We start from the raw sequence: 14,812 nt of genomic DNA, 5'->3' as shown, positions 1-14,812 counted from the left end.
GGGAGGGTGTCCCTAAATGGTAGTTTGGAAATGTGGTCACCCTAAGGACAGAGCATCCCAACCAAGGGAAATTTGGGGCTCAGGTAGGGTGACCACGTGTCCCGGATTGCCTGGGACAGTCCCGCATTTTGCAGGTCTGTCCTGGGCACATTCATTCCAGGACAATACAGTGTCCCGGAATGAAACTGACACAGCCACCCCCCGGGCCAATCTGGTGCCCCCAAAAAAGGTCGCCACATCCCCGCTTTACTCACTGACAGTACTTGTCCTGGCCAGAAATGCCTGGAGGAGCACAATCCCCAACCCCTGCTTGTGATTGGAGAAATCATAAATCCCGCCTCTTGTGTCCAATCACTGTGATTCGTTACAGTACAAGCTGACTTTTGGGAAGGGAGGGTGTCCCTGAATGGTAGTTTGAAAATGTGGTCACCCTAGGCCATCTCAGTCTCCCGACCTTAATATCATTGAGTCCCTCTGGGGAGATCTCAAATGTGCCGTTGAGAGATTTTCACCGCTCCAGGTGAGTCTTGTAGATAATCAGGGACGGTCGGATTACCAGGGTGCTGGCGATGCACGTAGCAATAGCAATAAGAAGAGGAAGATGGACAGCCGCACTCCGGGAAAACTTTAAAAAAAGTTGTCTTTATTTTCAAACTGCCATGACTAAGCACTAGTTAAGTGCGAAACGCGTCGGCTGTCCTGTTTTGTGGTTACGGTGACTGTACATGTTCCAGTTTGAAAATAAAGACAACTTTCTTTTAAAGTTTTCCCAGAGTGCGGCTGTCCATCTTCCTCTTCTTATTGCTATTCAAATGTGACGTTCATGGAAGACAGCCCAAGAATTTACAGGAACTGGAGGCTTTTTTGCCAAGAGGAATGGGCAGCTTTACCATCTGAGAAGATAAAGAGCCTCATCCACAAATACCACAAAAGACTTCAAGCTGTCATTGATGTTAAAGGGGGCATACATGACATTTGGAACTGGGGTATGTAAACTTTTGATCAGGGTCATTTGGGTAGTTTCTGTTGCTATCACGATTTAAAAAGAGTAAACACAGTTGATTAATAATAAATGGCTTCAGCCAAACTCTAAGGCCCCGTACACACGACCGAGTTTCTCGGCAGAATTCAGCCAGAAACTCGATCGGAGCCGTATTCTGCCGAGAAACTGGGCCGTGTGTACACTTTTGGCCGAGGAAACCGACGAGGATCTCGTCAGGCCAAATAGAGAACATGTTCTCTATTTCCTCGTTAGTCAATGAGGAAACTTGGCTCGTCGAGATCCTCGGCGGCTTCACAAGGAATTAGACGAGAAAAACGATGTGTTTTGCTCATCGAGTTTCTCGGACGTGTGTACGGGGCCTAACCATGACAGAACAGTTTTTTGTTATAATTCATATTCTCTGAAAAATGGGCAAGAAATCATAAAGGGTGTGTAAACTTATGAGCACATCTGTAGGTACCATCCCTTGTGTTGATTTTTTTTTTTTTTTTTTTTAACTAAACTTAGGCTTTAACTCAAAACAGTAATGATATGGCTTGAAAATGCCAACAAATACACTATTGATTGACTTGAAGTGAGATTTTTAATGACAGGTTCACTTGGCACATTCTAAGCTTTCTTCTGACCCAGTTTTCAGTCTGTCAGAAAGTCATTGTCAACAGCAGATGAAAATTACCTGAGTTGTGAATTGTTAAAGAGCTTCTGCCACAGGTATAACATATGGCGGCACGTTATCAGAGCCTCCTCGGGTCCTTTGTGCTTCCACTCCAGTTTTGTCTTGGTGAACAATAAACTAGATGGAAAAATAAACACAACTTTGTCAGTTCCCAAGAGCTGAAGATGAATTATCGAGAACAATAGTGATAATCTCCAGTACAGGGTCAAAAAGTAGAACAACAGGAAAGTTTGCTTGTCGTTGGTGATAACGAAGTTGTATCTGCTGGCTGTTTATCACGTGTTCCTAAGTTACCATGAATAAGAGCGATGTATCTGCATGTGAATATAGTGGCAATGATGAAAGTAAAAAGGACGTTTTTAAATACAAGTGCTATATTTCCTCATGTATTCTGCTTTGAGTGCAAATGGACCAATAACCCACATCATTTTAGCCTATTAACCACTTCACAACCAGGCCAATTCTGGCACTTCGCTCCTACATGTAAAAATCATAATGTTTTTGCTAGAAAATTACACAGAACCCCCAAACATTATATATGTTTTTTTTTAGCAGAGACCCTAGAGAATACAATGGCGGTCATTGCAACTGTTTATCTCACATGGTATTTGCGCACATGCTTTAACCCCTTCCCGACCGCCGCATGTACATATACGTCGGCAGAATGGCACGTACAGGCACATTGGCGTACCTGTACGTCCCTGCCTAGACTTGCGGCGGTCGGGTCCCCTCGGGGAGCGATCCGGGAAGACGGCGCGGCTATTTGTTTATAGCCGCTCCGTCGCGATCGATCCCCGGAGCTGAAGAACGGGGAGAGCCGTGTGTAAACACGGCTTCCCCGTGCTTCACTATGGCGCTGCATCGATCGAGTGATCCCCTTTATAGGGAGACTCGATCGATGACATCATTCCTACAGCCACACCCCCCTACAGTTGTAAACACACACACAGTGTACACCAAATCCTACAGCGCCCCCTGTGGTTAACTCCCAAACTGCAACTGTCATTTTCACAATAAAGAATGCATTTTTTGCTGTGAAAATGACAATGGTCCCAAAAATGTGTCAAAATTGTCCCAAGTGTCCGTCATAATGTCGCAGTCACGAAAAAAATCGCTGATCGCCGCCATTAGTAGTAAAAAAAAAAAAAAATTATAAAAATGCAATAAAACTATCCCCTATTTTGTAAACGCTATAAATTTTGCGCAAACCATTAGATAAACGCTTATTGCGATTTTTTTTACCAAAAATAGGTACAAGAATACGTATCGCCCTAAACTGAGGAAAATTTTTTTTTTTATATATGTTTTTGGGGGATATTTATTATAGCAAAAAGTTAAAAATATTGAATTTTTTCAAAATTTTTGCTCTATTTTTGTTTATAGCGCAAAAAATAAAAACCGCCGAGGTGATCAAATACCACCAAAAGAAAGCTCTATTTGTGGGGAAAAAAGGACGCCAATTTTGTTTGGGAGCCACGTCGCACGACCGCGCAATTGTCTGTTAAAGCGACGCAGTCTCGAACTGTAAAAACACCTTGGGTCTTTAGGCAGCAATATGGTTCGGGGCTTAAGTGGTTAACCACTTAACCCCCGGACCAATATGCAGCTAAATGCCCAGAGGTGTTTTTACAATTTGGCACTGCGCTGCTTTAACTGGTAATTTCGCAGTCATGCAATGTTGTACCGAAACGAAATTTGCGTCCTTTTCTTCCCACAAATAGAGCTTTCTTTTGATGGTATTTGATTGCCTCTGCGATTTTTTTTTGTGCTATAAACAAAAATAGAGCGACAATTTTGAAAAAAATGCAATATTTTTTTTTTTGCTATAATAAATATCCCACAAAAATATCTAAAAACATTTTTTTTCCTCAATTTAGGCCGATACGTATTCTTCTACATATTTTGGTAAAAAAAATCACAATAAGCGTTTATCGGTTGGTTTGCGCAAAATTTATAGCATTTACAAAATAGGGGATAGTTTTATTGCATTTTTATAAAAAAAAAAATCTTTACTACTAATTGCGGCGATCAGCGATTTTTTTCGTGACTGCGACATTATGCCGGACACTTCGCACAATTTTGACACATTTTTGGGACCATTGTCATTTTCACAGCAAAAAATGCATTCTTTATGGTGGAAATGACAGTTGCAGTTTGGGAGTTAACCACAGGGGGCGCTGAAGGGGTTATGTTTCACCTAGTGTGTGTTTACAACTGTAGGGGGGTGTGGCTGTAGGAGTGACATCATCGATTGTGTCTCCCTATAAAGGGGATGACACGATCGATGCAGTCGCCACAGTGAAGCACGGGGAAGCTGTGTTTACACGTGGCTCTCCCCGTTCTTCAGTTCCAGGGACTGATCGCGGGACCCCTGCGGCGATCGGGTCTGCGGGTCTCGCGGTCCCGGAGCTTCGGAACCCACGGCTGGGTAGATGTAAAGGACGTACCGGTACGTCCATCTGCCCAGCCGTGCCATTCTGCCGACGTATATCGTCATGCGGCGGTCGTTGAGTGGTTAAAAAAAAAACAGTAAAGTTAGCCCAATTTTTTTGCATAATGTGAAAGATGAAGTTACGCCAAGGAAATAGATACCTAACATGTCACGCTTCAAAATTTTGACCCATTACCTTATTTAAAGTCCCAATGTATTCCCTTCCCCTCCCCCCCCCCTTTTTCAATTGGTTAAAGTTTAAGTTCACCTTTACAGAAAAATCTGTAAGGTGAATACACAGGACAGGCTCTTCTTTGACTCCTAGCAGCTGAGTGCGGCAGCAACAGAGTGACAGCAGAGCATGTGGATATCTACAATACAGCGAACCACTTGCTTTAGGACATGCATGAGCAAATCACAGATTCACTTTGAATTTTGACTTGTGTATACCTTTAAGTTTTATTATTCTGATTGTGCCTTGTAATAGGTAAAATACAGTGTAATTTTGCAAAGCTGAATGCCCTTCACTGCCTCTCTGCTTTCTCTAATGTGCACACATATTCCTGGCACACCAAAACTCTGCCCATATGTTTCGCTGTCCATTTAAGGCAAAATAAACTGGAGGTTACATTATCCTTTCAGTGCTCCAGTTCTATTTGGAATCCCCTGTTGAAGCCGGCAGACAACCTTCTGTCAGGTTATTTAATAAACGAGCCAGGGCCGGGGAGAATGAGACATGACATTAATTCCCTGTGTGCGCACTCTCCACATTCTGTCCAGCCATAGCAATCAATAGTAATTCAGTTCACATACTGATACATCATGCTGGATCATTTAGAGGAGGAAGTATCATTGCACAGCGCTGCTGATACAATCAGGAATGGATAAATGAAAGGCAGGCTTGTTTAGGGATTTGTTTAGACTTAACTCGCTTCTTTTCTCAGAATAGGCAATCCTGTAATCCCTCGACGTCGCGCGGTTTCATGATCAGGGAATCAAGCGTTTATGCAAAGCTGCATGAGATGTTACCTGTCTATATGCAAAATACTCAGCATAGAGCTTCTCCGGATGAATCCTGTAGAAGTAACAGCGCAAAAGCTTGCACTCAAACAAGTGATCTTGAATAAGGCATTTGGCTCTGTAAAAACTGCGGATACAGAACATCAAAGCAATAAACAGCACGGCAAAGTGAATATTTCCCAAGATGATATCAATCTACAGCACTCGCACAGATACCGTGTCTATAGCTAGGGTTGCCACTTGTCCGGGATTCACCTGGGCAGTCCGGGTTTTGAATCGTGTGTCCGGGTTTCAGGCGAACTGAAACCCGGACACAATATTCAGACTGGGCTTTGGCTCCCCAAGTAACCAAGATAGTCTAGCATAAATCTGTTGCTGTCCGGGAGCTGCAGAGGCTGTCTGGGGGGCAGGTTTGGCATCATTGGGATGCAGGGTGATGATGTCAGCAAGAGCAATTAGGCCACACCCACATTTCGCTGTGGCGCGCTATGCGTACTGCATTTCTACCCTCCTCAGGGGAACCCAAAGGTGTCCCAGGCTGCTAAAGTGTTTAGGTTTGGCTTGAAGAAAAGGTGGCAACCCTATCTACAGCAGGCATTTGAAACACCGGGGGTTGGACATGGCATTCGAGGATACTACTTTCCACCTTCTCAAATGCTCAAACATAATCCACTAGCAGAGATCCATGGTGAAATATCTAGGGGTTGATTTTTTGATCCACCTTACTTTTGTTGCTGTATTAAGTTGAAGCACCCAGCCGGCTCTAGTACCTCCCCTGTAGGTGGCTCCACCTCTCTCTCTTGCAGGGAGATCATCCATTGGGGGTGTTGGCCTCCTCATTGCACCCTGGGCACCTGCATCTCCCTTGTCCCCATCCTGCACTTATTCAGGAGATCAGATCTACAGGAGCCATTGAGAGTCAAGCTGTCACTTGTAAACACATAGGTCGGACTTCTGTGTTTACAAGTAAGTTCTTTTGCAGCATAAAGGGTCACATACACTTTAATAATTAGGTTTATTATAACCCTAATATAAAATTAGGGGTTGTAAAATATAAAAAAAAAAAATAACAAACGTCATACTTACTGTACCTCTACTGTGCAGCTCGTTTTGCTGAGTGGCCCCGATCCTGGTCTTCTGGGGTCCCTCGGCGGCTGTCTCAGCTCCTCCCCGCAAGAGCTAACCCCCTTTATGGGAAGCTCTCTCCCAAGATTGTTAGCTTGCGGGCACTCTCCCGTGATACAGCCGGCGGCTATAGCCGCCTACTGTATCACTCGGCCCTGCCCTCCGGCGTGACGCGTCATTGATTAGATTGACAGCAGCGGGAGCCAATAGCTGCGCTGCTATAAATCTCCAATGAAGGGCTGAGAACAGCCTGAAGACAGGGGCGAGTAGCCAACGCGTTCACGACGAGGGCTCAGGTAAGTAAACCGGGGGGCTTGTAAGCGTCGGATGTTTTTTCACCTTAATGCATCCTATGCGAAGCTTTACAACAACCCCTTTTAAGCATGAACACAAGACCTGGGAATAGAAGATATCACTTAGCCCTTGACGCATGACAAGTCGCGCCCTATTAACGTCAATGGAACCATTCTAATGACTCTACAAGGTTTACTGCACTACTTAGGAGCGACTTCAACACAACTTACATTGACTTCTGTTAAAGAAGTCGTATACAAGCAGCAATGAAGCCGCGCAGGGATGTCGGCTTCAAAGTCGGGCGACATTTAAGCTGCTCCGGTGTGAAATTAATAATTATTCTACATTCCATTTTAAGAATTTAAAAACAAATGCAAAAATGTCAGCAATTAACACCGTCTTCGCCGACGACACCCAAATTCATCTCTCTACCCCTCAGCTCACTCCTTCCGTTTCCTCACGTATCACTAATTTACTAACTTTTTTCTTCTTCCTTATATATATATATATATATTTTTTTTTACTTTCTTGGGCAAATCTCTTGCCCTTTGGGAAGCACTGGTTACCAGAGTATTGATGTTTTTGATGAACAGGTGGAAATGCATATTTATAATGATCTTATCTTTAGCTCCTGTTATGAAGGACTGCCATATTCCTGTTCTATTAATGTCATGATATATGGGATCATGTTGTACCAGACTATGTGCTTTCTGAATGTAATTTAATATCAAAATATCTAAAAAGAATGTAATATGTTGACAAAGCAAAAAATCTGTCTGAGTTGGACATCCAATCTATCCAAAAACCAAGCTTATACTTCCTCCTCCACGTGCCCCTTCCCCTGATTTCTCTGTCATGATTGATGGCACTACTATCACCCTGTCCGGGCATGCCAAGGTTCTAGGTGTTATCTTGAACTCTGAACTCTCCTTTTGGCCCCACATCCAATCATTTTACAAATCTTGCTGCCTCAACCTCCAAAACATCTCTAAAATATGAACCTTTCCTAACCAAAAACACCACAAAGCTTCTAATTCACTTCCTGGTCATCTCTCGCCTCGACTACTGCAACTCCCTCCTCACGGGATTACCTTTACACAAGCTAACCCCCTTCAGTCCATCATGAATGCTCCTGCCAGGCTCATCCACCTTACCAACCACTCAGTGTCTTCCACCCCTCTCTGCCAATCCCTCCATTGGCTTCCACTCACCAGCAAATTAAATTAAAAATACTAACAACTTACAAAGCCATCCGCAACTCGGTCCCCAGCTACATCACTAACCTAGTCTAAAAATACCAACCTAATCGTTCTCTTCGTTCCTCCCAAGACCTCCTACTCTTTAGTTCCCTCGTCATTTCCTCCCATGTTCGCCTCCAGGACTTCTCCCGAGCCTCTCCCAACCTATGGAACGCCCTACCCCAATTACATAGTCACATAGTAAGTCAGGTTGAAAAAAGTCCATCCAGTTCAACCGTAAAAAAATAAAAGAATAATAATAATAATAATAATATCGTATACCTAATCCTATATCCTCAGTTTATCCAGAGGAAGGTGAAAAACCCCAGCAGAGCATGGTCCAATTTGCTACAGCAGGGGCTAATCCCAGAGAGGCAATCAGATTTTCTCCGGATCAACTTTACCTATAAATATTATTACCCAGTTATATTCTGTACATTTAGGAAAGTATCCAGACTTTTCTTAAAGCAATCTACTGAGCTGGCCAGAACCACCTCTGGAGGGAGTCTGTTCCACATTTTCACAGCTCTTACTATAAGGAAACCTTTCCGTATTTGGAGGTGAAATCTTTTTTCCTCTAGATGTAAAGAGTGCCCCCTTGTCCTCAGTGATGACCGTAAAGTGAATAACTCAACACCAAGTTCACTATATGGACCCCTTATATATTTGTACATGTTGATCATATCCCCCCTTATTCTGCTCTTCTCAAGAGTGACTAAATTCAGTTCCTCTAATCTTTCCTCATAGCTGAGCTCCTCCATGCCTCTTATCAGTTTGGTTGCCCTTCTCTGCACTTTCTCCAGTTCCCTGATATCCTTCTTGAGAATTGGAACCCAAAACTGAACTGCATATTCCAGATGAGGTCTTACTAATGATTTGTACAGGGGGGCAAAATTTCTGTCTGACTATCTCCTACTCTGTTTGCTTTTAGTTGATCCCGGAAAAACCTCCTCTTCAGAGAATCCAATTTTGTCCACACCTGACAACTGTACTTTTATTTTCTCAATCAGTTCATCCCGTACAGCTATCACTTGACCCTCCCTTATAGATTGTAAGCTCTAATGAGCAGGGCCTCTGATTCTTCTTGTATCGGATTATATTGTAACTCTACTGTTTGCCCTCATGTTGTAAAGCGCAAACTTTTGGCGCTATATAAATGCTGTATAATAATATTCTAACAAAAACATACAAAGCCATCCACAACTCAGCCCCCAGCTACATTACTAACATTGGGGGTTATTTACTAAATGCAACTCCACTTTGCACTACGGGGGGGGGGGGGGGGGGGGGAAATACAAAGGAAAATAAAAAACAGCATTTTAGCTTGCACATGATTTGATGATAAAATCAGCAGAGCTTCCCCTCATTTCAGATCTTCCCCTCAGAGCTACAGCGACTGCACTTTCAAGTGCACTTTCAGTGCAAAGTGTATTTGCCTTTCGTAAATAACCCCCATTGTCTCAAAATACCAACCTTATCGCTCTCTTCATTCCTCCTTATGCCGCGTACACACGATCGGTTTGTCTGATGAAAAGCAGTCTGATTGACCGTTTTCATCAGACTAACCGATCATGTGTGGGCCCCATCGTTTTTTTAACCATCGGTTAAAAAAATAGAAATTTGTTTTAAAATTATCTGATGCTTAACTAACCGATAGAAAAAAAACGATCGTCTGTGGGCACGTCCATCGGTTAAAGATCCACGCATGCTCAGGAGCATTCGTTCTGGTAAAACTAGCGTTCGTTATGGAGATAGCACATTCATCACGCTGTAACAGACAGAAAAGCGCGAATCGTCTTTTACTAACACAAAATCAGCTAAAGCAGCCCCAAGGGTGGCGCCATTGGATTTGAACTTCCCCTTTATAGTGCCGTTGTACATGGTTTACGTGACCGTGTTCTGACATGATCGTTTTTTTTAACTGATGGTGTGTAGGCGCGACTGATCATCAGTCAGCTTCATCGGATATCTGATGGAAAAATCCATCAGACCGTTTTCATCGTGTGTACAGGGCATAAGACCTTCTGCTCTCTAGTTCTCTCGTCACCTCCTCCCATGCTCACCTCCAGGACTTTTCCAGAGCATCTCCCATCCCATGGAATTCCCTACCCCAATCTGTCTGATTATCTCCTACTCTGTTTGCTTTTAGACAATACCTGAAAACCCTCCTCTTCAGAGAAGCCTATCCTGCCCACACCTAATACCTGTACTTTTATTTTCTCCACCAGCTCATCCCCCACAGCTATTACCTTATGTATCACTTGGCCCTCCTGGATTGTAAGCTCTAATGAGCAGGGCCCTCTGATTCATCCTGTATTGAATTGTACTGTAACTTAGGGTGTCCAGATTTCCAAACTACCATTCAGGGACACCCCCCTTTCCCAAAAATCAGCTTGTGCTGTAACGAATCACAGCACAGTGATTGGACACAAGAGGCGGGATTTATGATTTCTCCAATCACAAGCAGGGGGCGGGGATTGTGCTTCTTCAGGCATTCCTGGCCAGGGCAAGTACTGTCAGTGAGTAAAGTAGTGATGTGGAGGCCTTTTTTGGGGGTATCAGATTTGCCCGGGGGGTAGCTGTGTCAGTTTCATTCCGGGACACAGTATTGTCCTGAAATGAAGGTGCCCGGGACAGACCTGCAAAATGCGGTACTGTCCCGGGCAATCCAGGACACGTGGTCACCCTACTGTAACTGTACTGTCTGCCCTCATGTTGTAAAGCGCAAACGGTTGGCGCTATATAAATCCTGTATAATAATAACATTCTTTAAATATAACCCATGTTTGAATTGCTGATATTACCCTTTAAAAGGCAGGTTAATTATCTTTATGGATCAACTGCATCACAAATGACCTTCCTCTGGAATATATTAATGAGAAACAGATGCATAAATCCTCAGCAAGGAAGCAATATAAAGGACTATGTATACAATAACACTGTAACTGTAAGAACGCTAAGGCCCCATGCACACGAGACGCTGGTAAACTCGAGTTCAGAGGCATTTGGGCATTTTTTTCAACTGCCCCTGAACACATTTAATGTTATCCTATGTGTCCATGCACACATTCACGTTTTTTGGCGTTTTAAAGCGGATGTGCCACTAAAAAACTATATTAAAAGCAAGCAGCTACAAATACTGCAGCTGCTGACTTTTAATATAAGGACACTTACCTGTCCTGGAGTCCAGCGGTGATCGCAGCAGATGACGAGCCGATCGCTCGTCACCCTGCTGCTCCCCCCTCCATCCACGGTGAGGGAACCAGGAAGTGAAGCGCTCCGGCTTCACTGCCCGGTTCCCTACAGCGCATGCGCGAGTCGCGCTGCGCCCGCCGATTGGCTCCCGCTGTGTGCTGGGAGCCGAGTGTTCCCAGCATACAACGGGGGACGGACGGGAAGCGGAGAAAAACCCCGTCCTTTGCCCGTATCGTAGGGCCGGAAGTGGGTGCAGATACCTGTCTGTAGACAGGTATCTGCACCCCCCTCCCCCCTGAAAGGTGTCAAATGTGACACCGGAGGGGGGGAGGGTGCCGATCAGCGGGACTCCACTTTAGAGTGGAGATCCGCTTTAAGTTAAGCCCGCTGTACGTGGATCTGGCCCTATGTATACAATAACACTGTAACTGTAAGAACGCTAACGTTATATCAAGAAATAAACAGTGACTATGTAATAAATGTAACTACACACCAGGAGGTACTATTCACATCCACTGCTTGAAAGAAGGTCCATGCACATACAATATACAAAAAATATAGGGGGTAATCCACAAAGATCCGGCGTAACTTAATTTTATCCATTTAAGTTACACTGCGTTAAAATCTCTACCTAAGTGCCCGATCCACAAAGCACTTACCTAGAAATTTTTGGCTGTGTAACTTAAATTCCGCCGGCGCAAGGCGTTCCTATTTTCATGGGGGCGATTCCCATTTAAATTAGGCGCGCTCCCGCGCCGGCCGTACTGCGCATGCTCGTGACGTCATTTTCCCGACGTGCATAGCGCAAAATTACGTTACGCCGAGCTTTGTGGATTGCGACGGGTCAATAAAGTTGTGTCGGGGAAAAAAAAAAGATACGGCGCGAAAAAAAAAATTCAAAACAAAAAAAAAATCGCGTCGCTGGACAGAAGGGTCTGTTTTTACAAGGTGTAAACAGTTTACACTTTGTAAAAGCAGCCCTAATTTTACATTTGCAAACTAAAACTTATGGAGAAAAAATGAAGCTGAAAAGCTTTGTGGATCTCCGTAAGTGCTAATTTGCATACCCGAGGCGGCATTTCGACGCAAAATGCCCCCAGCGGCGGATGCGGTACTGCATCCTAAGATCCGGCAGTGCAAGTCCCTTTCACATGCCGGATCTTCTGCCTAACTATGGAAAACTGATTCTGTGGATCAGTTCCATAGTTAGAAACAGGGATACAACGGCGTAACAGCAGTTACGCCGGCGTATCCCTTTTGAGGATCTGGCCCATAGTAAAGAGAATTTTTTTTTTTTTAAATGTTTGTAAAGTCATTTTTTTTCCTTTAAAATAACAAACAGGTTGCTATGCTTTGTAGAATGGGATTGCACAGAGCAGCCTTAATCCTCTTCTTCTTGGGTCCCCCACTGGTGCTCCTGGCTCCTCTTCTTGGTGTGCCACCATGGAAAACTGCTTTCTATGGTGGCACACCTGTGGGCTTCATCCCAAGCCTCGCTGTCTGCATCTATAGACTATAGTATAGGCTCGGCCCCGCTCTCCCACTGAGGAAAATAAATGCTTTTATATATTTTTGGGGGATATTTATTATAGCTTTAATGTAAATTATTTTCCCCACACATTTACTTCCTTGAATTTTGTGACATTTAGTCACTATGCCTTGTGAGTAGGCATTGCTGTATCACAAATTTCACAGAGCCTGCCTTCAGATGTGCTGAGAGGAGGAGTTTCAGGAGACAAAGTCAGTAGAGGAATCAGGCAGCAAGGTACCATGGGACACATAGTCCTTAAACATAGTCTGACAAAATTGTCACTGTATTTTTGTTTATAGCGCAAAAAATAAAAACCGCAGAGGTGATCAAATACCACCAAAAGAAAGCTCTATTTGTGGGAAAAAAAGGACGTAAATTTTGTTTGGGAGCCACGTTGCACGACTGCGCAATTGTCAGTTAAAGCGACGCAGTGCCGAATCGCAAAAAGGGGCCAGGTCCTTTACCTGCATAATGGCCCGGGTCTTAAGCGGTTAATTGGGGGTCAGATGGAAAATTGTCTATTACATTGGTCAGCAAGGTTGGTGAAACGGATCTTTCACATTATACAGCGGGCTCTGCCAAGTGGTGTTGGCCCCAGAACTATGCCGGAACCATCAAATGGGGAGGTGAATCAACCGCAGCTCAAGGAACCTCTATCAATCTCTGGAGGAACTCTGGTTGAGAATGGTTGTCCTCGACCTACATTTTGATGTAGCATATGCATGGTGGAGGACCAGTTAACATTTTCCATAGCACCTCAAATGTACTTCCTTTCACTTGTGTGTTTATCCTTTATGGCCTGGAAATAAATCAGAAGCATTGCTTCCAAATAGGGGCTGTAAAGGTAAAAAAAAAATATCCCTAAATAGCTTCCTTTACCTTAGTGCAGTCCTCCTTCACTTACCTCATCCTCTTATTTTGCTTTTAAATGTCCTTATTTCTTCTGAGAAATCCTCACTTCCTGTTCTTCTGTCTGTAACTCCACACAGTAATGCAAGGCTTTCTCCCTGGTGTGGAGTGTCGTGCTCGCCCCCTCCCTTGAGGGGGGAGGGGGCGAGCAGGAGAGTCAGGACGCTCTCTACATTGCAGATAAAGAAAGGAGCTGTGTGTTAGTGGGTGTCCTGACTCTCCTGCTCGCCCCCTCCCCCCTCAAGGGAGGGGGCGAGCACAACAATCCACACCAGGGAGAAAGCCTCGCATTACTGTGTGGAGTTGTGATGGAGGTTACTAAAATGAATATTTTTTGTGTTATGCCATTTCTTTTATATAACCACTGAAATGTTGTTTTTCTTTTCTTATATTGTTTACTTGTTTTATTTTCTTTTATTTCTTGATCTATATAAGATATGTATACATATGTATGTGTGAAAATATATACTACAGTATTATCCTTAAATAAAGAAGCAAATTATAATGTTTTAAAGTTACAAGTATATCTTAGCTTGAAATGGAGACAAAGGGAACTAATAATACCAAACAGATGTCACCCCTCCTCCTCCTTTTACTGAGGAACCAAATATGGCCCTGAGTGAAGAAAGCCCCTGTGAACTTCAGTGTAAGGGCCCTGTATGCCACGAGGGCTCCATGCCAAAAATGGACTTGCAAGGAGATACCACCCTTAATATGGACTGACCAATCAATTGTGCTCATGTGTGTGATGTAATTTTGTCTATAAAGCTAGGGAAATAAATGGGTTCGGTCTCTCTGACGCTGGAACACCGAAAGAAGCAGGGCTCCCTCTCAGCTTTCTGCATGCTTTCATAATTTGGGTCAACGGCAGAATGGGTTTTGCCCTGAAGTTGAGTCAGGGGTTAAACAATCCTTATCAGAGTTACAGACAGAAGAACAGGAAGTGAGGATTTCTCAGAAGAAATAAGGACATTTAAAAGCAAAATGGAAGGATGAGGTAAGTGAAGGAGGACTGCACTAAGGTAAATGAAGCTATTTAGGGAGCATTTTCTTTACCTTTACAACTCCTTTAAGGGGTCACTTTTAGACCCCCTTTGTAACATCAGCAAACCCTGCGTCATTATCCGAGCAAATTTGACCGTATTCATGGTTTGTAAAATTGCATCGGATGATTTTATTGACATTTGTTTATATTTGTTTCATTACTATCCTACGATCTAATTCCCTTGGAATGCATTTCCTGCATTGATTTCCCAGGGCAAATTATTGAACCCAATAAAGCAAGCTGTCTGCTGTTCTCTGGGTGATCTGCAATGTGTCACATCTGTGTATAGCTCATCGTTTACTCGCTGCAATGTCTTCTCATCTCCAGCTTGGAATAAGTCCAGGA

General features: G+C 43.7%; 1 protein-coding gene across 3 annotated transcripts in view; it reads right to left on the bottom strand.

Annotated features, from left to right (window-relative positions):
• TTC7A (tetratricopeptide repeat domain 7A) overlaps nucleotides 1-14,812 on the bottom strand; it is a 489,583-nt gene that overhangs the window by 140,827 nt on the left and 333,944 nt on the right. For all 3 annotated transcript variants that reach the window (XM_040351571.1, XM_040351572.1, XM_040351573.1), the window contains one exon: nucleotides 1,680-1,796. In XM_040351571.1, coding sequence (XP_040207505.1) covers nucleotides 1,680-1,796 — 117 coding nt within the window. The remainder of the gene's footprint in view (nucleotides 1-1,679; nucleotides 1,797-14,812) is intronic.

This window comes from Rana temporaria, chromosome 4 (assembly GCF_905171775.1).
Source record: "Rana temporaria chromosome 4, aRanTem1.1, whole genome shotgun sequence".
Taxonomy (NCBI): domain Eukaryota; kingdom Metazoa; phylum Chordata; class Amphibia; order Anura; family Ranidae; genus Rana; species Rana temporaria.
This window is presented reverse-complemented; position numbering and strand designations above follow the sequence as displayed.